The 23,283-nt window shown below is 40.6% G+C and overlaps 1 protein-coding gene across 2 annotated transcripts in view; it reads left to right on the forward strand.

Moving 5' to 3' along the window:
- Window positions 1-23,283, forward strand: part of SMAD1 (SMAD family member 1) — a 76,826-nt gene that overhangs the window by 20,833 nt on the left and 32,710 nt on the right. For both annotated transcript variants that reach the window (XM_024126582.1, XM_007127406.3), the window contains exon 2: window positions 9,775-10,352. In XM_024126582.1, the coding sequence (XP_023982350.1) occupies window positions 9,953-10,352 (400 nt within the window). In that variant the 5' untranslated portion in view covers window positions 9,775-9,952. The remainder of the gene's footprint in view (window positions 1-9,774; window positions 10,353-23,283) is intronic.

Here is a 23,283-nt window from a genome sequence, read left to right on the forward strand (position 1 = left end):
CCCTGTCCTTAGAGACGCATCTAAGTGCGACGTCCCTAAATTCCTTGCTTCGTTGTCATCAAGGGGATGCTGCTTTTGGTTGAAATGTCACCGCTCACGATGAACTTCCAAGTGGCAGGTGGTAAGCGCTTCTTTTTGATTCCAAAGATTCCTACTCGCTTAACACTGTTGAGAGACCACATCACGGCAGCCCTTGCTAGCATGTCCCTCAGGTCACACCTGAGAGACTGGTAGACCGGCTGTCAGTGCCTGTGTTTTAAAGGCACCGGTACCTGCATGACTTCATTATGAAAAATAGCTTTCAAGAGCTGGTCCTCTCTTCCACCTTCACCCCCTAGTTTCTCCAGATTTGGAAAATTAACCTCTGAAAACAATTTTTTTAATGAAAAAGAGGCAAACTAGCTATTCTGTGTCATCAAACTGACATTTAGAAAGTTGGGAAATGTTTGGAAGTAACCGAAACAAAGCTTTATAGTAAGAGGCTCAGGAAAGTGAAGTCTGCCTTCTGGATGTTTGTGACAGCAGGACTTTGCTGTAAGACCAGCAGAATTCTGTGATTGCCAGTGGATCTTTTTTTTTTTTTTTTTGGAAAAAGTATTATTTAAAACATGTTTTTTAATCTTTTCTTTATTCTTTTTCAAATTCCTTTCCCATTTAGGTTATTACAGAATATTGAGCACAGTTCCCTCTGCAATACAGTAGGTCCTTGTTGGTTATCCATTTTAAACACTGCAGTGTGTACATGTCAATCCCAGACTCCCAATCTGTCCCTACCCGCCAGTGGATCTTCGTTATCGCTTTCTTGTGTAGGGACTTGGTTTAAATATATTTTCTTTTTCTGAGTACTCAATCAGAGTAGAGTTCCTGTTAGCCCAACTTCTCAGCAAAGAAGTAGGTAGTTTAAAAAGCGCTTTCAAGTCTGTAAAAGAACTGGAGAGAGGTTTGATTCATCCTCACTTTCTTCTTGTTCTAGGATTTTGTTTCCCCCTTTATTTTGGTTAGTGGTGAGCTTTATTTAGCTACATTTGACCCGTTTGAAATTGAGAAATGTTGAGTGAAGGTCCAGGGCTATAACTGCTGGTTTAAAACAGGAGAAGGAAATGCAGAGGGACTTCACCTGTTTTCTCCTTCAAGACAAGTATCTCAAAGCCAAGTGAGTTCCTAATTGGAGTAACCAGGGAAAAGAAACATTTGAACAGGTTATTTGTTGAAACGGACATCGCAGAATCACAGACCATTGTTGCTTTGGGATATTTTCTGAGACTGAAATAGCTGGAGAAAAACCATCTCCGTTTTTATTTTCATTGTGAGGGCATTATACTTGTGTAGCAAATTTTAACTCTTCTTTTTCCCCGTTTGCCTTAAGAGTAGATAAAGGTGTATCATTTTCTTTAAGGAGCTGTACGATCCGTAATTGATGGTGCTTTATTAGGAACTGTTTGGAGTTGGTACCGCTCTGGTTGTGTCCTGTATGTCCAGAGTACTGTCTCTGCCTGTCCTCATTACTGGTTTCCCTGGGTACCGTTCACAGGGTTGGTTCTCCAGCTGGAAGCCTTCCTACTCAGCCAGTATGTGGGGTGTCTGTGGTTCTACTTTTAAGTAATAAGTATTTTAGTTTTATCAAAAGTTTGGTAGTTCCCAGTTCTTCAGGACTTTGGATTAATTCTGTAGCCTAATTTTATTTAGGCCTAATGAATATGGTTATGGTTTTCACCCCCCAACCCTGCCTTTTTGTGAATTCTCCATCATACTCTTACCAGCAAAGCTCATTGCAATTCTTGGCTTAATGATGGGTTGCTCTTTGTTTTAAAATATGTGCTGGTATTGAGTCTCTGGAATATTTTTCTTTGCAGCCTTCATCTCTTTAAGCAATTTTAACCTTAATCTATAGTGTGTGTCTGTGATTCTGTGGTTCCTATGAGTGTCAGGAATGTTTGAGTGTCTTTTTTTATCCTCCTTGGGAATCATGATCTGTTTTGATGATTCTGCTTTTGGTTAGGAGTATACGTATGGTTGATGTGGGTACCTGAATGAAATGAAGTACGTTAAAAAAAAAATAGTCCATTTTGGAGTAATGAAAAGTTACATTACAGATCCCCTGGTATGTTAACTTTCTGACTCTTTTTCATGTTTTAATTTATCTAAGCATCCCGGGGGAGGCAAGAGTTCTCATCAGGCCTTGAATCCTATCTGAAATCGGATGTTAGGCTAGATGACACATACCTTCCCACAGAACTAATTAATATTGCCACCAGTCACTTTATACAACACACCTCTGATGTACTTGACATCTCCATGGCATTCTGGTGAGGCATTTGGTGAAATAATTTAGATACAACTACCGAACTACAGAAATCATATAGTTTGCTTGTGATTTCTTTAAAGCCACACAGTAGCTCTTCTTTAGGAACTAGAGTCTTACTTTTTCTGTTTCTTCACAAGATCATCTGTTTAAGAAGAGCTAGTGGTATAAGTCAGGAAATATGCATACAGTTTATTTAGTTACTTGGAAATACTTGTTTCCCCCGCAAAATGGATCAGGCATTTTTTTACAGAAAGATAATTTTTGTAAAGTTTTCGTTTTTCTTAAGTAACACATCCAACGGTTAAACAGTTCCAAAGCGAAGTTAATCAATACCCGTGCGTTTAGTTCCTTGATTCTTTTGATCTTTATGCCTTGATGTTTTACCATTAGAGTTAAGACAGTAATGAACCAAAGAACAAGAAGTCGGGGGTGGGGGAGAGTTGCTTGCTTCATTGACAGTAGACCATTTATCTACTTTTTTTAAGGTACTAGCAGGGAGTCTTTGATATTTTTCCCCCCAGTCACTTTTTTGGAGCCTGTATTTCATGCTGATTTTATTGAATCATTTCATTATTCCCTCAGTATTTAAAGGAATCAGTCGTTTTGTCTAGTTCCCTGAATTGCATGCCAGTGCAGGAACTGTAACAGCACTGGTCTGAAGCTCTAGAAGGCGACTGGCCATTGTCTGTCTCCTCTCCTCCTCCTCCTCCTGTTAAAGGTACTTGGTTTGTAGCACTTGGCATTCGCCACACACACACACACACACACACACACACACACACCCGCCTTTTTATTGTGCTTCAGATACAAATTAGAATAATTTCCTTTTAAAACTTTCAGTGGGAATCTGGGATCTGAGGTGTTGCATGGCAGAGAGTGTATTTTGTTGATATTCACACAGCTGGATAATTACATGTTTCTTTGCTAGATGAAGATGAAGAAAATGCCGTTGTTGTGCAATTGGCTAATGAGGTTTCCTTTCAGTGTAGAACGAGTTTCACAGCGGTTAAAGGTATTTTACAACTTCTTCCTTTTTTCCTTGTAACATTAAGGAATACCACATAAGTTGCAGAATTCCATAGCCATGTCGAAAGGAGCATTATAAGAGTATTTTTCTCATTTGGTTCTGGCATTGCTAATAGAAATCCTTCCTGTGGGCGAGACTCCATAGGGAAAGGGCCTGACTTTAGAACCCTGTTTTAAACTGCATTTTTATTACTTCGAGAATCGGGTCACACTGTAAGTGCAACCTGATTTATAAGTAGACTTTGTATGTGGCTTGAGTTAATGAATTGAGGTTTTGTTTTGTTTTTTGTGTGTAATTTGCAAATATTTGTGTATAGAGGCTTTTAAAAAATTTGAAAGTAACAGTTTTTTATTAAAGAATGTATGAAAAGTTTTAACAAGTAGGGGGGAGAGAGAGAGATTATTACCCTTCCAGACCCAGCCACCGTTACTTGCTTTGGTTTATTTACATAGTTGTTCATTCTATGTATACCGTTATTTTGGTATATTTACATAGCTGTTCTTGCTGTGTATACCATTTTACATTCTGCTTAAGGTTTTTTCCCAGTTATTTTTATGAACATAATTTTTTAAGGGTTACATAATATTCTGTTGAGTGGATTATACTACATCTTACTTATTTTCCAACTATTAGATATTTTTTTTTTCCTTATAATAAAGAATGCTCTAATGAAAATCATTTTGCAAAAACGTTTTTACCTTTCCAGTGCAGAGTGTTTCCTTAGAGTAAATTTCTAGAAGTGAAGTTGCCGGAACAAAGATCTCCCTATTTTTTAAGGCTTCTAGGGGGTTCTTTACCAGATGAATGCTTTTGCTTCTTTGTCAGTGTGAAACGTTTGTATTTGGAGAAGAGGGAAGGAAATCTCTGTTTGCTGACTCATGTTTTTATTTTGCACTTTAAACTGATAACGCCACTTAGCTTTTGACATAAACTAAAGCAGGAAGTACCAAAAGGGGCAGAAAAAGAATGAGTTGTCTTGCCAAGGCCATAGTGTCATGGACACGTTTGAGTTCCTGATGGGAGGTAGGTTACTTGTTTGACTTGAATATTAAAAAAAAAAGCTTAACTCAAGTAGGCAAAAATCAGTCATCAGCCTGTATTTTGTTTCATATGCACATTTATATGCAAGAGTTTGTGATCTTGTCACTTTAATGTTTTTAGTGGCATCAAACCCCCCAACTGGCCCTGTGGTGTTTGGAGACCGTAGGGGTTTTTTTTTCATTTTTCATTCCCTCTGTGGAGAAGCCTTTTGTATTGAGGATGTCACTTTAGCTGTCTTTCTAAAACATAAATCTAATCACACTGATGCCCTGATTTAAAGCCTTCCATTTGTCCACAGGATAAGATGTATGACAGGCCCTTCACAGTCTTGCCCTGCCTTTATCAGCCTTGTATCGTCTACAACAACCTTGAACCCTAGCATTTCTCTGATGTTGGTGAGAACGAGCAATTTAGAAAAGTGGTTTAAAAGTTGAGGCTGTAGAGCCAGACAACATGGGTTCACTCTGGCCCCGCCACTTACACCTGTGCGCATAAAACCTCGGACAAGTTACTTAACTTTTCTATTGTATATTTCACTTTCCTTACCTGTAAAATGAGGAAAATAAGAGTGTTCACTAAAGAGGGTTTGTCACAAAGATTAAACTAGTTAGTAGATATAAAGTGCTTGGAACAGTGTCTATCAAGTAACGATCACTCAGAATATTAGCTCTGTTGTTTTGCAAAATTCTACTCATCCGTTAATGCTTGTCTGATAGTTCTTCTTTGGGAAAACTTCCTGAAATCCCTGGAATTAACTGTTCTCTCCTTTTCTGCTTTTATACGTTATCGTTTATACCTGTCGTAGAGCTTTTGCACACAGTGTTATTGTTGGTTCATGGTGGGCAAATGCATGGTACGTGGGCCGCCTTTTCTATTCCTGCACTCAGCGTTCACCTTGCTACAGTCCTGGCATTCCTTCCTGCTGAGGTCTGCACTTGACCCAGGACTCCGCAGTACAGTCTCTTAGCTTGGCATGCAGGGGAACCAATTTGCTTCAAGAGAGTTCACTGTTTACACACTGGCTCTTCAGGATGGAGACATCTTTGCTTCCATCCTCTGGATACCGTAGGTACTTAGCAGGCACTCAGTGCAGCTTTGCTGAATGAATGTCACTTTGAGCAGTTAAAGCAAAGGTCTGCAACGGTGGTCCTTAATCTCCCCAACTCCCCCCATACTTACCTTCTATAACAAACCCATCAGTGCTAGAGTTTGAAACAGCCTCAGGTGATTTTGATATAAACTCACCCCCTCTATTTGAAAACCATTGACCAAAATATAAAAAGGCAGTTTTTGGAGTCGAAGAAAAGGACATACAGAATGAGAAGAAATGTATTCCTTTTATAAATTGTTGCTAGAGGACAAGGAAAAGAAGTTGTCTTTCTTGTTCTTTGGCACAATTAACCTTTAGTAAAAGTAAATGATCAGTTCAGGAGGTACACTCTGACCAAGTGTGACTTTGATGGTAGCATAGTTTTGTTTTCTCTTTTTCTGTTCAATGAAAATAACGCCAGCTTCAAAGCACTGGTAAAACTCTTTACTTTACAAAAGGAAACAACTGGCCCACTACAGCCTGTTGAATAAGTAAAGCTCCACACTTGGCCTTCTGATTCCTTCATGGAGCTAAATCATTCATCAAACATTTATTGAAACTCTGATATGTGCCAGCTACAGGGCTAGGTTCCAAAGCTAGGAAGACAGTAAGATAGAATTCCTGAGTCATTTTCCTCTAGTGAGGAAGTAGCTATAGACATGCACAGCTGTATGTCTATACCACAAAGTAGCTATAGACATGCACAGTTTGCTATGATAGCTGTTCATAATTATTATCCCTTTGAGTTCTGAGGATCAGTAATGATTTCCCCCTTTTATTCCTGTTACTGGTAATTTGTGCCTTCTCTTTTATAGATTTATAGGTTTTTTTTAGAGGAATATCTGATTTTATTCGTATTTTCAAAGAGCCAACTTTGATTTTATAGGTTTTCTCTATTTTGTATGTATATATTTAATTTTTGCTCTCATTTCCTTTTACTGTCTTTAGGTTTAATTAGCTGTTCCTTTTTTTTTCTTTTGATAGATACATAGAAAATTAGTTTTCAGCTTTTTTTCTTTTCTAATACATGCATTTAAGACAACACATTTCCTGCTAAGCATGGATTGAGCTACATCTTACAAGTTTTGATGTGTCACATTTTTATAATCATTCAGTTTAAAATATTTTCTAATTTCTCCTGTAGTTTCTTTTTTGACTCATGCATTATTTAAAAGTGTAATTATTTTCAATAACAATACTTTTGGCAGTTATTCTTAGTTACACTGTGATCAAAGGACATATTCTGTATGGTTTTATTCCTTTGATATGTGTTGAGATTTGCTTAATGGCTCATTATATGGTCAATTTGGATAAGTGTTCCATGTGTTTTTGAAAGTATTACGTATGTTACAGTTGTTGGGTACATACATGAATTGAGTCAAGTTTTTAAACATGTTGTTAATCTTCTATATCTGTTGATTTCTGTTTGCTTGTTTAGTCATTTACTGTGTTAATCTCCCACTAAGATTGTTAGTCATTTTAATTCTGTCAGTTTCTGCTTTATGTGTTTTAAAACTGTGATTACTTGGATAAAAAATTGGGATTGTGATGTATTTGTGGTGGATCAACTCTTTTTTAACATTATGAAATGTCCCTCTTTTATCCCTGGTGATGCTTCTTACTTTACAGCTTCTTTTGCCTGATATGATAGCTGTGTGAGCTTTTTTGGTTAGAATATGCATAGTATATTTCTTTCCATATTTTTTTTTCTTTCAGCCATTCTCTGTCTTTATATTCGACGATGTGTGTCTCTTGTAAGTACAGTATAGTTAAGTGGTGTCCCCACCCCTACCGCCGTCTTTTGCTTGGCAAATTTAGTCTCTTGATATTTAAGTAATTCTTGAGACTTTGAGGATTAGCTGCGAATCTTACTGTTTTCTATTTATCCCATCTATTATGTGCTCTTTTTTCTTTTTCTTAAGTTTTTTTGGATTAAGCATATTTTAAAAAGTAATTCCATATTTTTAACTCCTCTATTACCTTTTTATGGTTTTTGAATTCTTTCAGTTGTTACTTTATTATGACATGAATTCATAACATATCAACAATACTTTAATGCCTTACCACAACCTGGGTAATACAAGGACCTTAGAAATCTGACTTCATTTACCCCTTCTGCTTTTTTTTGTTATGCATTTTAATTCTGTATTTTAAACACCACAAGACATTCCTATAATTGTTCTGTAAAGTCAGTACCCTTTTGGAGCTCTTCGTTCTTTCCTGCAGTTCCTTGCTTTTCCCTTGTGCCTTAAAATTCCTGCTGGAAGCCGGTTCTTTCAGATTTTGTTTGTTGGAGAGCATATTTATTTCACAGTCATTTTGAATGCTTTTTCTCCACTAAGTATAGAATTCTGAGTTTCCAGCTTTTTATTTGTAGGCTAAAGATGTCATTTCACTGTCATCTGGTTTCCATTGTTTCTGTTGAAATGTCAGCTGTCAGCCTTATTGTACTCATTTTGAAAGTATTGTGTCTTTTTAAAGATTTTTGTGGTAGGTTTTCAGCAATTATACTGTGATATGACACATTAAAACTTGTGGATACCTTTCTCCTTCTTTGGATTTGTAGGCCTTCATGAATCTGTGGCTAGACATCTGTTTTCACTTTTGGAAAATCTTTGGCCAGTATCTACAAATATTTCCTCTCTCACAGTTTTTCTCTCCTCTTTTCCCATCATCTTGTTCCAGTCTAGTATTAAGATGATTCTATTAAGATGATTCTAGCCTGTGTTTCAGTGTAAACATTGGTCCATTTCAGTTTTGCCCTTGCACACTAGGGCATACCTCTTCAGGGGTCTCAACTGAAAGCCTGGTATGTTTACCAGGCCCTCAACTCCATTTTTCTTTTTTCTTTTTTTTTTTTTTTTTGGTCTCCTCAGCACTATGAGACTACTGAAATCTCTGTTTGGTTCTTTAGCCTCCTTCTGCTTGGCTACTCACAGCACAGGCATTGGCAAATAAATGCCTTGAGAAGAAAAGCAATGAAGAGTGTTCAGCTTATTACTTCATTGCTTTTCACATCTCTCCAGCATCTTGGCCCCTCATGTCCTGCGTACTTTGGTTGCTCTTTGATACCTTTAAAAAGTTGGGATTTTCCCCCCCGATTTGTTCATTTATATTTTATTCAGCTTTTATAGTTATTCTGGGGAGGAGGTTGGTTTGATACCTGCTACTGAATCTTAGCCGGACTTGGTACAAAGTTGTCATCTTTCATCTTTTTCACTGTTTGTGTTTTTATCTGGTGAAGAGTAACTAGAAAGTTTAAATGAGACAACTTGACAAAAGTATTTGGTACAGTACGTGTTCACGTGCTTCATTCCTTTCATGTCAATAAAGCAAATTTGAAAAAGTAGGGGGTAAATTTCCTACTTTACTTGCCTGATATCCCATAGACATAGGCTTGTTTACTGGTTTACTGAATAAATACCCTAAAATGTTGCTACATTTATATAGTGTAAATATAACTATCTTTTTTATAGCGTAAGACATGCTTGAGGAACAAACCAAAATAGATGTTAAGACTATTGCATTTTTATTTTTTCCTTTTGCTTTCAGTTTTTGTTGATTGAGGTGTATTTTGAAATATATATCTTAGAGCCTATAAATGAATCGAAATGTAAAACATCACAATATCTGTTGAGAACTTGAACCTCTTTTGCACTAAGGGGTCTGTTGCTTCTATCAGAACTCATGTAAACAGTAACATACTCCTTTTTAAAGCTGCATCTCAGTTTATTCATCTATAAAATGGAAATGATGGTATTACCTAGTTGAAAGAATTATTTAAAGTATTAAATACTGTGTTAGCCTGCTTGGGCTGCCATAACAAAATACCACTGACCGAGTGGCTTAAACAGTAGAAATGTATTTCTCACAGTTCTGGAGGCTGGGAAGTCCAAGATGAAGGTTCCAGCCAGTTTGGTTTCTGGTGAGGGCTCTCTTCCAGGCTTGCAGACAGCTGCCTTCTCTCTATGAAGAAGGCCTTTCCTCAGTGGGTGCACATGTAGGGAGGGAGAGAGAAATCGCTCCCTTCTTCTTATAAGGCCACCAATCCAATTAGATCAGGGCCCCATCCTCATGATCTCATTTAACGTTAATTACTTCCTTAGAGGCCCCATCTCCAAATACAGTCACACTGGGGGTGAGGGCTTCAACGTGAGTTTTGGTGGGGGGGGGGGACATAATTTAGCCCATAGCATACTGTAATACATAAAAGTGCTTAAAATAGTATCTTGCCCATGGCAATTGTTTAATAAATTGTGATTTTGTGCTAGAGATGATTTTAAACATCTTTTTCCCTTTTTTCTTTTCTAGGTGCTGACTTTGGGTTACTTTTGGAAACACTAGGAATGGTGATTTCTACTTTTCAGGACCTCAGCACGAAGAAGCTAAGGAGAATCCTATGTAAATAAAGTGAAACCTCTTCTGCTGTCCTTTCACATTCGGGGACATCTTTCTTTCTCCATCCACAAGGAGTGTACGTGGTGCCATCATGAACGTGACAAGTTTGTTTTCCTTCACAAGTCCAGCTGTGAAGAGACTTCTTGGGTGGAAACAGGGTGATGAAGAAGAAAAATGGGCAGAGAAAGCTGTTGATGCTTTGGTGAAAAAACTGAAGAAAAAGAAAGGTGCCATGGAGGAACTGGAAAAGGCCTTGAGCTGTCCGGGGCAGCCCAGTAACTGTGTCACCATTCCCCGCTCCCTGGACGGCAGGCTGCAAGTTTCCCACCGGAAGGGGCTGCCTCATGTTATTTACTGCCGTGTGTGGCGCTGGCCCGACCTTCAGAGCCACCATGAACTAAAACCACTGGAATGCTGTGAGTTTCCTTTTGGTTCCAAGCAGAAGGAGGTGTGCATCAATCCCTACCACTATAAGCGAGTAGAAAGCCCTGGTAAGCGAGTCCTTTTGTGTTGATGCGTTTAGCAGATTTGTATTGTTTCTCAAAATCATTCCTTTCCATGTTTTTAGTTGTAATTTTTAAATATTAGGGGAAAAGGTACGTTTGTCTGCCCTTGAATTTGTCATACGTTCTAACAGCGTAGTCTCTAGTTAACCTTATTTCTTAGGAGCAGGGCTGTGAAAACTGTTATCCCGGCACTAATACCTCTAACTTGTAATAAATTGTTTTCTTTCTAAATTTATTCTTTATGTTTCCCTTTGGCTCTGCGCATTTCTCTAGACAAATTTAGCTATGATTTTATTGTGAGGGAAGAAAATCAGGAAAGGAAGGAAGCATGGCGTTGCTGTCTACCTACTTGAGGGCAGTTGCCAGTGACTTGAATCACTTTATCCTTAAAAATAGCAATTTTTATCATCTCAGTGGAATTTCGCTATGGCATATTCCCTGTAGAGGATATGAAGGAATTATGTTCTGCTGTGGAATCATTTGATACTATTACTTTATAAGATATTCTTAGTTTTTACATATGTGACCTTGGCCAGTGGGCAGGGGAGAAGCACAGTAAAGGATATACTTTAAAATTTACTTGGTTTTGCCCTCAAATTAGAGTCCACATTCTAGACAGTTGCATCAATTGGAAAGTGATCAGGCAATCTCAAGACCTCAAATACCTCATTGTCAGATTGGAACCAATTTTGTTGATGGATTAGTTATTAATAGCTGGTTGTTACCAAGGGTTCCCAAATGAGGCTGTGCATTAGGTTCACGTGGCTTCCCCCCCACCCCCGGAAATTCTGATTCTGGCATAGCCTGGTAATCCGTGTTTTTAACAAGTACTCCAGGTGGGGCTGATGGGAGCTATTGGATTGGTGTTTGGGAACTACTAAGCTAGATCCTGTAATAACATGGCTCTCAAATAAAAGGCATTCTGGTTTCTCATGGAATATTTAAGAAGAGTTTAAGGACTAGGGAATAATATAATAAACATCTTTGTATCCACCACCCAGTGGCCCTCAGTAACTACTGTCCTGAATTTGAAGGTTAAATTTGAAGTTCATCATTCCCATGCGTGCTTTTACACAGCAGTTCTGTATGTGTTTGAGTCCTTGATGGTGTGTACTGTCAATTTTGTATATTTAAAGGTATTATATAATGATATTGGAGTATCCTTCTACAATTTGCTATATTCATTCAACATCATTGATTTGTGATTTCTGTATTACACACTTTAGGATTACCTTGTCAAGGCCTGTGAAAAATCCTGTGGAGATTTTATTGGAATTGGATTTTATAAAAATTTCAGTCAATTTTTCATTGATTTCATTTGGGGAAGGATTGACATAGTTCTCCTCTTGAGTGCAGTATTTTTCTAAATTTATTTAAGTATTTTAAGTTTCTTCCATAAAGTTCTTGCACATCTTTTCTTAGATTTATTTCTAGGTAACTGGGTTTTATTGTATCCTTTTAAAAGTTAGATCTTGTTACAGTTGTTCATGGCTAGGACTATACTTGCTTTTTTCCAGCCATCTTGCTGAATTCTCCTTGTTCTAATCTAGACATTCTTTACTGCTTGTCACACCCACTGTGACGTAAATTTTAGTGTGTAATATGTACAAACAGGATTGCTTAGGTACTTGGGTTTTAGATCCCCATAGTAACTTTAAGAGGTACACTGGGAAGATTCTAATCCCACTTCACAAACGGTAAAACTGAGGTCCCTATAAATTAAGTGACCTGTGTGTCAGACAGCCAAGGTTCAGTATTGAGAAAACACTGGATACATTTTCTCCGGCCACCCCTTCCTCCACTCTGCTCCGTTTCTCCGTTTCATCTTACGCTGCAGCAGCTGGGAACCAGTGCACTACAGAGAGTGTTCTTTGAAGAGGCGCGCTATGGCCATGTAATCTTCCTGCTTCCCATTGCTCTTACACACAGCTCTGTGTTCTGGTCTTCACCTACCTCACCAGCTTCTTTTCCCACCTTCCATGCTTCTTGTGCTTGAGTCATATGGGGACACTCAGTGCACTCTTCCTCTGTACCTCGCTTCTCCTCCCTCTTTGCCTAGTTCACTCTTCTTTATCCTTCAGGCCTAAGCTTAATGGAGGCCAACTTTGCTGAGAAGCCTTTGTTGATACCTCCTCCCCCCGCACCCCCTCCCCAGGCCTGTCTGTGTTTCCCATAGCAATTTGAATTTCTTCCTGATGTTCTTCACACTTATATTTACCATCGTTAGTCTTCCTTGCAGGATAGTAAATCAAGCTCCATGATGGCAAGAACCATGTTTATTATTAACATCTCTACCTTTAGTAGTGAGCATGGTTAAATACATTTTTGCTGTTAAATGAAAATACTTCTTTTAGTTTCTCTGTATGGTCTTTTTGTTTGTTTGTTTAGAGATGAGCTTTCAATTTGTTTATGGCCTCCAACCATCATCTTCCCTTTCGTGTTCATTTCATTGCCGTTACTGTTTGACATAAGGTGGAAAGGCTTTTTTTTAAAAGTTAATGCTGAGGTGATTTTGTTGCTCTTAATAATTTACATGTAAAAGGCTTGATAGGGAGGAGGTGGGAAACCAGCTAAAACGGGGCATTGTGAGACTCCACAAGTATCGTTCCATCCTCCCCTTTAGCCAGGAATCTGGTGAGCCGCGCACAGACCAGTTCTCAAAAACCGTGAGGCCGATATCTGTTGAATTTGAACATATCAGGATTTTCCTTATATTTTTTATATTGTGAAGTGAAAATATGGTGGGAATAAGAGTAACTGGACTTCTTCCAGAGACCACTGTGAAGCAGCCCCTGCACCTCATGGGAGAAGCCCCTCTAAATCAAGGGGCAGTGGGGCCTCAGCCCCTCACGATCCCAGAGTCAAGTAGGCATTTTCCCTCTATAATGCAGCATGGAGCACACCTGGTTATTGTTTCCGTGAAATAGGAAAAAAGGGGTCTGGAAGTCTAAGCTGTGGACACGCAGCTCAACACTGAATTACTTTGAACTCTAACTATTTTACCTCAGGTAAAGTATTTCAAAGAGCAGTTTAACAGTTTAAGCGTAAGACAGTCAGGTCTCCCAAACTTGTTATTTTCTGCCAAGGCCCCTTGGGATCTCTAGAGAAAAATTCAGCAGAAATTGGGAGTCTCTAGATTTAGGGCAGTGGTTTGCAGAGTGTGTGGTCCCCAGACTAGCAGCATCAGCATCACCTGGGAACTTGGTAGAAACGAGTATTTTTAGATCCTTCCACAGACCTGCTGAATCAGACTCTGGGGATGGAGCCAGCAATCTGTTTTGACAAACTCTCCAGGTGATCCTGATTCAGGCTGAAGTGTGAGAACCACTGCTTTAAGGTATCCAGGCAGGTCAAGTCCAGCTGACAAGATGAAGTCTCTTATTGAAAAGAGATGCTAAGGAGTTACAGTTTGAAATCCTTCATCATTTTGAACTTTGCATCGTGTTAGGGGTATAAAACTGACTTGCTCTTTCCAGAATTTCCCTTCCTGCTGATATTCATTAAGATTAGCATTTTTTTTTTCTTTTTTTTGCGTTACGCGGACCTCTCACTGTTATGGCCTCTCCCATTGCGGAGCGCAGGCCCAGCAACCATGGCTCACGGGCCCAGCCGCTCCGCGGCGTGTGGGATCCTCCCGGACCGGGGCACGAACCCGTGTCCCCTGCATCGGCAGGCGGACTCTCAACCGCTGTGCCGTCAGGGAAGCCCAAGATTAGCATTCTGATACAATGTGATAAAGACGTCTTAAAGGGAGTGGAGGAGTGAGGGTTTGTTGTTTGGCCCAGTGGAAGTTTTGTAATTGTTCTTCGGGGGTATCTTTTACTATCTCTGTTTCTTTGACCAAAAATAATTTTAATGGATTTAAGTAAATGTAGTTTTTCTTTAACCTGTGCCATTAATTTTGTTATAAATAAAAGAGTCTAAACATTGTGGTGGGGAAAAAAACCGAAAGTTGCAGAAACACTTTGCAACAGCTTGTGTTCGTCATGGGCAATGATGGGAGAGAGTGTGAGAGGGCCGAACCTTCCTTTTGGTGAAAGGTACTAAGTTCCTTGGCCATTACTGAAAAATGCATCTTTGGGAAAGTAGAAAGTGATAAGAATTTCTTTTTCTGCAAGTGTGTGGATAGTTATAGGAAAGAGGAAGTTTGTGCAGTTTCTGAAGACTGTGCCCCTACTGATGATGTAACAGGTGACTGTTTACTTGGACTTTTGGTAGCCTTTAGAGTCCAAGCTACTTATTAGTGGTCGGGTTAAATGGCGGTTTTCTTTTTCTTTACCAAAGCAAATGCTGACAGGGTAAAGTCAGTCATCTCAATGTGGTATGAGAAGGCTGTTCAGTTGCTCTCTGCCGCCATTAAAATGTCTTCATGGAGACTTCCTGTCATTTGGCCTTTTTTGTTTTTTAATGTTTTTCACATGGTTCCTGAGAATTATCTTCTGTACTTTGAACTTCATCCACTTGCAAGGCCGTATTGATCCTGAGCTTGAAGTTCTGAGATTTCAGTTCGATCTTGAAAGTAACACCCTGCTGTTCACTTCCTGGTGCTTCTTCCATTTTCAGCAGCATGGCTCCCAGCTGTTTAAAATACACCTAAAATCCTCTTCACCTGTTGACCGAATGCAAGTTTTGCCCCTTTGGCTGCCTCAGTCACCAGGTAATTCCTGGCTTGGTAAATTTTACCTTAAGAAGAAGGCCTTAAAATCATAGAAATGGAGAATGCGTTGGTGGTTGCTGGGGGCAGGAGGGGAGTGGGTGTGGCTATAAAAGGGCAACATGGGGGAGGGACCCTGGGGTTGATGGAAACGTTCTGTATCTTGACTGTATCGGTGTCAGTGTCGTGATTGTGATGACGTTTTATAGTTTTGCAGGATGTTCCCATTTGAGGAAACTGGGTAAGAGGGTAGGCAGGATTTCTGTGTTACTTCTTACAGCTGCATGTGAATCTGGCATTATCTGAATTTTAAAAATGATGATTCCCTGAAAAAGCAGCTCGCGACTCAGTCACATTGAGTGCTTTTCCTCGGCAACCGTTGTGTTCTGGCATGTAGCAGAGGTGCTCTGTGAGTACTTTTATATTTTCACACACAATATTAGACAGACATGCTCAAGGATCAAGATTTAATAAAATTAATATTTAAAAAATTAAAATCAAAAAATTTTAATGTGTTTCTTCATGTTGTGAATGTGTTTTTTACATGAGCCAAGGATGACAAAAACCTCTATCTAATTAAAGTGCCTTTTTTTTTTTTAAGTCTTTGTATTAGTACATCCATTCGGAGGATGGTGATGGGTGGGGGGGCGTATTGACTTTTCCTTCAAGTTTATCTGAGTGGCTGTATCTAGGAGTCTGGTGACTGAAGCTGTAAACCAGATACCGGGATACGATGGTGACGAGTGTTTTGAAGATTTAGGATTAATTAGCAACAATATCAACTATAAAAATTAAAATAAAGCATTATGACCTGTATATTATAGTCAGAGTTCTCCAGAGAAACAGAGCCAATAGGATAGATCAATCGATTGATCTCTCTATATATACATACACACATATATATATAGATCTTATATATTATATACATAGGTCCTATATATTTAATAGGATCCTATTAAATTTAAATTAATTTATTAATTATCCTATTAATAAGTCTACTATTGGGACTTCCCTGGTGGTCCAGTGGTTAGGACTCAGCTCTTTCCCAGATGAGGGCCTGGGTTCAATCCCTGGTCGGGGAACTAAGATCCCATAAGCCTCACAGCCCAGCCAAAAAAAAAAAGAGTTTTTATAAAAAGTCTATTATATATTATAGATTTATTATGGGAGCTGGCTCATATGAGTATGGAGGCCGAGAGGTCCTATGATCTGCTGTCTGCAAGCTGTAGAACCAGGAAGTCTGAAAGTGGAAATCCCAGTCTTAGTCCAGAGGCCTGGGAACCAGGAGCACCATATCCAAGGGCAGGAGAAGGTGGGTGATCCAGCCTTTTTGCTCTGTTCAGGTGCTCAGCAATTGGGTGATGTCCAGTTACAGTGGCGAGGGTGATCTTCCTTACTCAGTCTGCCAATTCAAATGCTTATCTCCTCTGGAGACACCCTCACAGACACAACCAGAAATACTGTTTTACCAGCTCCCTGAGCATCCCTCAACCCAGTCAGGCTGACACGTAAAATTAACCATCACACCCTGTGTTCATCATCTACATCTAAATTCCTCTTCACTGAAACATCTGGGGCCCATGTACAACTCCTCAGGAGCTGGGTCTGCCAGAGAAAGATGGGCATGTGAGTACAGCACAGCGTGCTAAATTGAATGATAGAAGTGTGGACGGGAGATGCAGACAACTCTTACAAGCCTGAGCGTGGCCACAGAAAAGCTCACTGGACTCCAGCGCATCTGGACATTGTGTTCCAGCCTGTGCAGTGGTTCAGTTATATAAGTATGTAGTATATTTCATCGTACAAAGGATTTAAATTGGTTTATAAGAAGACTTACAGTAAAGTAGAAAGTATAACTAATAAGGTAGGCCAGGGAAAACAAATTCAAAAGGAAGGTCAAGTCTAAGAGGAAAATTAGCACATGTGCGTCCCATGACTCACTATGATACAGATGTACTGCTGTGCCTAGTTACTTTAAGTTTGTGATCCTAGTCTGGATGGTTCTCTCCTACTTTTGGTGTGGGAGAGAGATGTGTATGACATTGAAAAGAAGGAAGAAGGCTTTGAAAGCTGTAAAAGGTAGTTCAGAACATTTGTGCCTGAGGGTGGGTGGAGGGTAGAGCCACTGAGGCAGTTTGCAGAGACTTCCTGCAGGAGGGATCCTTGGGGCGAGGGCAGTGTCCCCTGACTTTGCAGTTGCTTTTCCATAGTCCACTCAGGGCCCCGTTCTCCTGTCCATGTGGAAGTTTTGTTTTGCAAGAGCGTTTGGTTACTACTTTTGCTTCTGAGTTCAAGGGACAGCCAAGTGGACGTGGAGTTTAGATGTTGAACTTATTTCCCAAATATTATCGTTGGCATTTGGCTTGTGTTTGATAATTTCATCACCGTCATCTCAAATATTATTAGAAACAGATGAAGTAATGTAATCATGTGTGGGATTTTATACCCAGATCTCTTAGTGGATTCCATTTTCTCAAATCCAAAATGTGAAGTTTATTATTTCCAATCTTTTTTTTCCCCGAGCAACTGTTCCGAGTGCATGATTTGGGCAGCTGGTTTTGTGTTATTTATTAATTGATGAACACATGGTAAGTTTTAGCAGTTACTATATGTTACTTTTACATAAATTGTAAAAGTACATAAATTTCATAAGTTGAAGCAGACATGGAGACCATAATTCTGTGATTTGTTTCTGGGTAGCATTTTTCTATTACCAGGTCTACTCCAATCTGAAATTTTAAGACCATACTCCATAGATTATACAAAGTATCTTGCTCATACTTTTGCTTTCCTGACCATTATCCTCCACTTCATTCCTTTTCTATCTCTGCAACATGAGGTGGGCAAGAGAAGATATTTTCAGACCTTTGGGATTCACTTAAAGTTCAGCACTCTTCTCTCTACCCCTGCTAGTTTATAAGGCTGAAGGAACACTAGCCGGCTGGCAGCTGTTAAAAACAAAGCACACACACACAAAACCATGGCTGATGAAAAAGCAATTTTGAAAACCACAGAAAAACATTTGTCCTAATAAAGTAGTTTACTGATTGCAATTGTGTGGAAATACTGTTTCAAATCAAAAGGGAAAGCCTGGCTAATAACTTCCAAGACTAGCTTTGGGTGAAATAATATGGAGACCTGTGAGTACTGCTTTTTGGCATTGTATCCCCACGTGTGGAAAACCCTCAAACAGTGATGTCGGTCTGGGAATGTTCTGTGTGATTGTGGTGGGGAGCCACAGTTGACTTTCCCCGGGTTGTTAGTGCCCTAGGCTCTTGACAGACACGAAAAGTGAGAGAAATGGAGGGGAAGTTGGCTTCTGTAATGATCTCAGACTGATTTTCTCGGTTTTACTTTCAGCCTCCTTGGTATTTAGCTGTTCAAAGGCTCAAGGAAAAGCCTGGGCATTTCTTTCCCAAAATGTATGTCCCATCCCCTTGTCTTTTTCCACTTTGAGATGCAAATATTCTTTTGAAAGACCCAGCATCATGCCTAATAATTATGAATTAGCCAAATCATCAGACCTCTGCCCTGTTATTTGGAAAAAGGAGATTTGTTTGGGGAGGAGATGGGGAAACAAAGAGTGGATATTTATTTATTTTAAAGAGCAGAGCTGGGGGACTTTGGGCAGCTGGAGGCTACCCTGAGCACTGCGTTAAAAATCGCAGAGGGCCTGGAGAAGGGGAGGACTAAAAAAACCCCAAATTTTGTTACTTTGCTAGCTTGGCTGGGGATTCGTTGCTCTCAGATACTGGTCTCAGCACTAGTTTGAAAGGCTGCAGACTTGCTTCCCCTGCGTTTAGTCTGGTCTGGGCTTCCACCGTGTCAACAGCAGCGCTTCCCCGTGGCTGGGAGATGGGGAGGTAACGCTGAACTTGCCACTTACCCATTTCACTTACCTAATTCCCAGTGCCTCAACTGGACTTCTCCATTCCCATGACCTTTAGCACCGAAGCCTGCCTGTAACACTCCATCCCGTCCGCTCTTCCTAAAACTGCAATGCAGGGGGTCCCCAACCCCGAGCCGTGAACCGCGGTCCGAGGCCTGTTAGGAACCGGGCCGCGCGGCAGGAGGGGAGCGGCGGGCGGGCGAGCGGGGCTTCATCTGCCCCGTCGCCCCCCACTGCTCTCATTACCGCCTGAATCATCCCCCCAACCCCCGTCCATGGAAGAACTGTCTTCCACAAAACTGGTCCCTGGTGCCAGAAGGGCTGGGGACAGCTGTGCTGCGAGCCACGCCACATGGGTTGTATAACTAGAAGTAACGGTAACCTCCCCGAGAAAAGAATGAGAATCTGGAAACAGAGACTATGTTTATAAAGAGATTTAGGTCCACAAAGGACTGTTTGGCACTTTTCCCCCGTTTCTTTAAATGGTCATTTTTATACTCTGGCATTTTAGCAGACCTTACAACAGAAGATCAGGTTTACGTTCTACTGCATCACTATGTCAGTTCTAAAACAGCTCTCCGAGATGCTGCTGTTCTTAGTTCCCCGCTCTCACATGAAACAAGCCATTTCCTGTCTAAGCGAGAGTGTCTGGCTTACGTTAGTCATACGTCACCTGACCACCTCCCACTTGCTCCTGTGTGGGATCTTCAGTCAGAATAAGGCAAAAGGAGAGCCTATGATTTTTTTAAAAAATATAAATTTATATATATATTTATTTTTGGCTGCGTTGGGTCTTTGTTGCTGCACGCAGGCATTCTCTAGTTGCAGTGAGCGGGGCGGGGGGGCTACTCTTTGTTGCGGTGCGCGGGCTTCTCATTGTGCTGGCTTCTCTTGTTGCGGAGCATGGGCTCTAGAGCACGCGGGCTTCAGTAGTTGTGGTGCAGGGGCTCAGTAGTTGTGGCTTGCGGGCTCTGGAGCGCAGGCTCAGTAGTTGTGGTGCACAGGCTTAGTTGCTCCGCGGCATGTGGGATCTTCCCGGACCAGGGCTCGAACCCGTGTCCCCTGCATTGGCAGGCAGAGTCTTAACCACTGTGCCACCAGGGAAGCCCCAGCCTGTGATTTTTTTTTTTTTTTTTTTTTTTGTGGTATGCCTGTGATTTTTTGAGTGTTATTTGGGCAGCTGTTTGTAAACTGAAAGTAAACATATATATGACAACAGAGTGGAATTCCTTTGTGTGTTTTTTCCTGTATGTTTCCCTATAAATTCCTGACAGTTACATCTGACCAGCTCTGTAGCAGATTCAGCAGTATTTTTTGTGGCAGTACCCTTTCTTTGAGCATCTAAAAAGTGTCTCCAGGGTATGGTGGTGTACCGGGACAGGTATTTAATGACGATGGTCAAGTTAGGAAACAGTTGTGGGTAAACGCTTTTGAAACATCACACTTAACAGCTTTTAAACAGGAAAAAGAACAGCTGATTTTAAAATGAGTTATTTTTAAAAGGAGAAAACTGGTGGGAGCATGTCACAGGGACACAGAGGTCAGCTTGAAGGGGCTGCTTCTGGCTAAATCAGACAATTTGATCAACAGGATATTTAAGGGCAGAAGTGAATTATCCACCACTGGGGGATGAAAACAGGGATCCGTGGTGATAGTACTCATTCTACTCTTGCTTACGGTAGGATGCTGGTTGCCGGCTGGTACGTGTGGAGTGGAGTTCTTCAGGAAAATCAGCACAAATGGGGACTGTTAAAGGAGATACTTCTCTGTAGCTGTAAGGTTAAAATATGGTGGGGCGGAAACTCAGGTGAGAAGGCCTGGACTAAAATTTTGGCACTTCGTGTATTTGACCTTGGGCCAGTTGCTTGTCCTCTTCGAGCTTGTGTTTGCTAACCTGTGAAATGGGGAGCGATGGTATTTACCTTCCAAGGTCGTGCTGAGGCTTACATTAAATAATGCACATGAAAAAGCTTTATGCGTTCTGGAAACATAATGTGGCTGAAACAGTGAAACACAGAGCATAACTTTTGTGCACATCTTCTTTAGAATAAAAACAAAATTTGTAAGGTTAAGTTTTCACTAAACAGATCTTCAGAAAACTATAATACAGTTGACCCATGAACAACTCGGAGGTTAGAGGCACAAACCCTCCATGCAGTGGAAAATCCACGTGTAAATGTATAGTCGGCCCTCCATATCCGTGGTTCTGCATCCTTGGATTCAATCACCTGTGGATCATGTAGTACTGTAGTACATATTTAGTGGGAAGAAATCCGTGTATATGGATCTGTGCAGTTCAAACCCGTGTTATTCAAGGGTCAATTTTTACAGTATTAATAATAGTAGCAATAGAAATTAAAATAGCTACTTTTTATGCTTACTGTGTGCCAGGCACTGTGCTTATGGATTCACGTGTATTCTCATTTCATCCTGACCGAGCTGTGAAAGGTAGAGAGAGGTACCCACCGACAGGGCCACTTAGCTGCAGTTTAAGTAAGTTGTCACATGGCTTGTAAGGGGAGAGGCGGGATTCAAATTGAAGTCTAAATGCAAAGTCCATGCTGCTACCCACCACACCGCTGCTTCCCAAAAGAAGTCGTTCCCTCCACCCACCCTGATCAGTTTTCTCTCTCTGACAGAGGGGGAAAGGTATCCAAAATTTTCAGTGGTACAGCATTTGATCTGAACTACATATGTGCAACAGCTGCTTGAAGTTGGGGTTGCTCATGGTAAATTGAGAGTCCACACCTGTGCTTCAGATGCTTCTGGAAGCTTTATTTGTGTTTATTTCCCATTGGTCAGTCTTCATCATTAGATAATAAGTGTCTGTTTCCTAGAATATATTTGAACTCCGAAAGAGAACTAATTACATTCAGCTGCAATTAGAAATGAAGCCAGGCTGCTTGGTGTGGCACCTGGGGATGGCCATTTCCATATCAATAGTGTCTGATAGATGATTAGGCGCGCTAGGCCGAAGGTTGACCAGAGCCCAGGAACTTGCTAAAACTAACCTGCGCCACATTGAGAGACACCTGCCTCCCTCCACTGATTCCTGGTTGTATACTTACCGGCAAGTCACTTAATCTCTACCTCAGTATCCACCCTAGGTCAGAGTTGTTATGAGGATTAGATGAGTGAACATTTGGTACAGCCCTTGGCATATGTAAGCACAATGTAAGTGTTAAATGAAAAGGAAATCTGGGAGAAGTACTACTCTTCCCATTTTACTAGTAAGAAGTTCAGTGTAAAGAATAAATTCCCTGTTAATCGTCTAGTAAATAACTGAACTAGACTTCTATCCAGAAGTCCAAAACTAAAGCCCGCCTCTAACTGTTCCTAAACTTCCAGTGTGCCTTATGAAGGACTTTTTCCTCTCCCGGTATTTTTAGCTGACACCCTGAAGTGTTTCTACCTCTAACAAACTATGAAGCCTCTAATAATAGAACATCTTCCTTCTGTGGTAGTTAAGCAAATAAGTATCTGGCAAAGGAAGGGAACCTGGGGTAAGGATGGGAAGAGGAGCCAGCGTTTGAGAGGCTGCCACATGCCACCTGCCAGAGCTTGGTCACTGGCCCTGCAAGGAGACAAAGGCCTGTGCCGTCTGATTCGTGCAGCCAGGACCCTGGGCTTCTTGATCCAGGGTCAGTGCTTTTTCCTTGGCACCAAGACACCTGACGAGAAGAACTGGACACGTTGTGAATTTTCTTGTCAACTTAGTATAATAAGGCCATGCTGGTCTTTTCTGTATCATTCTAATTTAATCTGTATACCTGAGAATTGGGACTGATGCTATGTGGAGTTCTAGAGGTGAAAGGGATGATTTCTCGACGTCTGACTTAAGGGGAGAAAATTGCAGTTCAAGCTCCACAGCTAGTTAGAGACGTAGACAGGGCCAGAGGGCTGGGGCTGTGTTGCCCGCAAATATGGTAACCCCTCATCTTCCCCACCCAGGCTGCATTCATCCAGACTCCGGGAGGCCTGATTTATTGTGTCTGGGATGAGGTACAGGAATCTGCCTTTAAACAAGTGTTTTGCTAATTCACCAAGGACTATACTTTGAGCAAGGCTGGTCTGTATTTATCAGGTTATAATAAGCAATCTAAGAATAGTAATATAATTCACAAACATACATTAATTGAAAAAGCACTTATTAGGGATCTATTATATGCCAGGCACTGGAAGATACAGAAGAAAGAAAACTCAATTCTGCCCCCAAGGGGCTTATGGTCTGGGTGAGGTAAAGTCAAATTAGCAATAAAATGTTACAGATGCCATGATGATCTAAGCCACAATATGGCACAAATAAAAGAGGAATTCATTTCTCCTGGAGGTGAGTAGAAAAACCAAGAAAGATACCATAAAGGAGATGACAT

This window comes from Physeter macrocephalus, chromosome 7 (assembly GCF_002837175.3).
Source record: "Physeter macrocephalus isolate SW-GA chromosome 7, ASM283717v5, whole genome shotgun sequence".
Classification (NCBI taxonomy): domain Eukaryota; kingdom Metazoa; phylum Chordata; class Mammalia; order Artiodactyla; family Physeteridae; genus Physeter; species Physeter macrocephalus.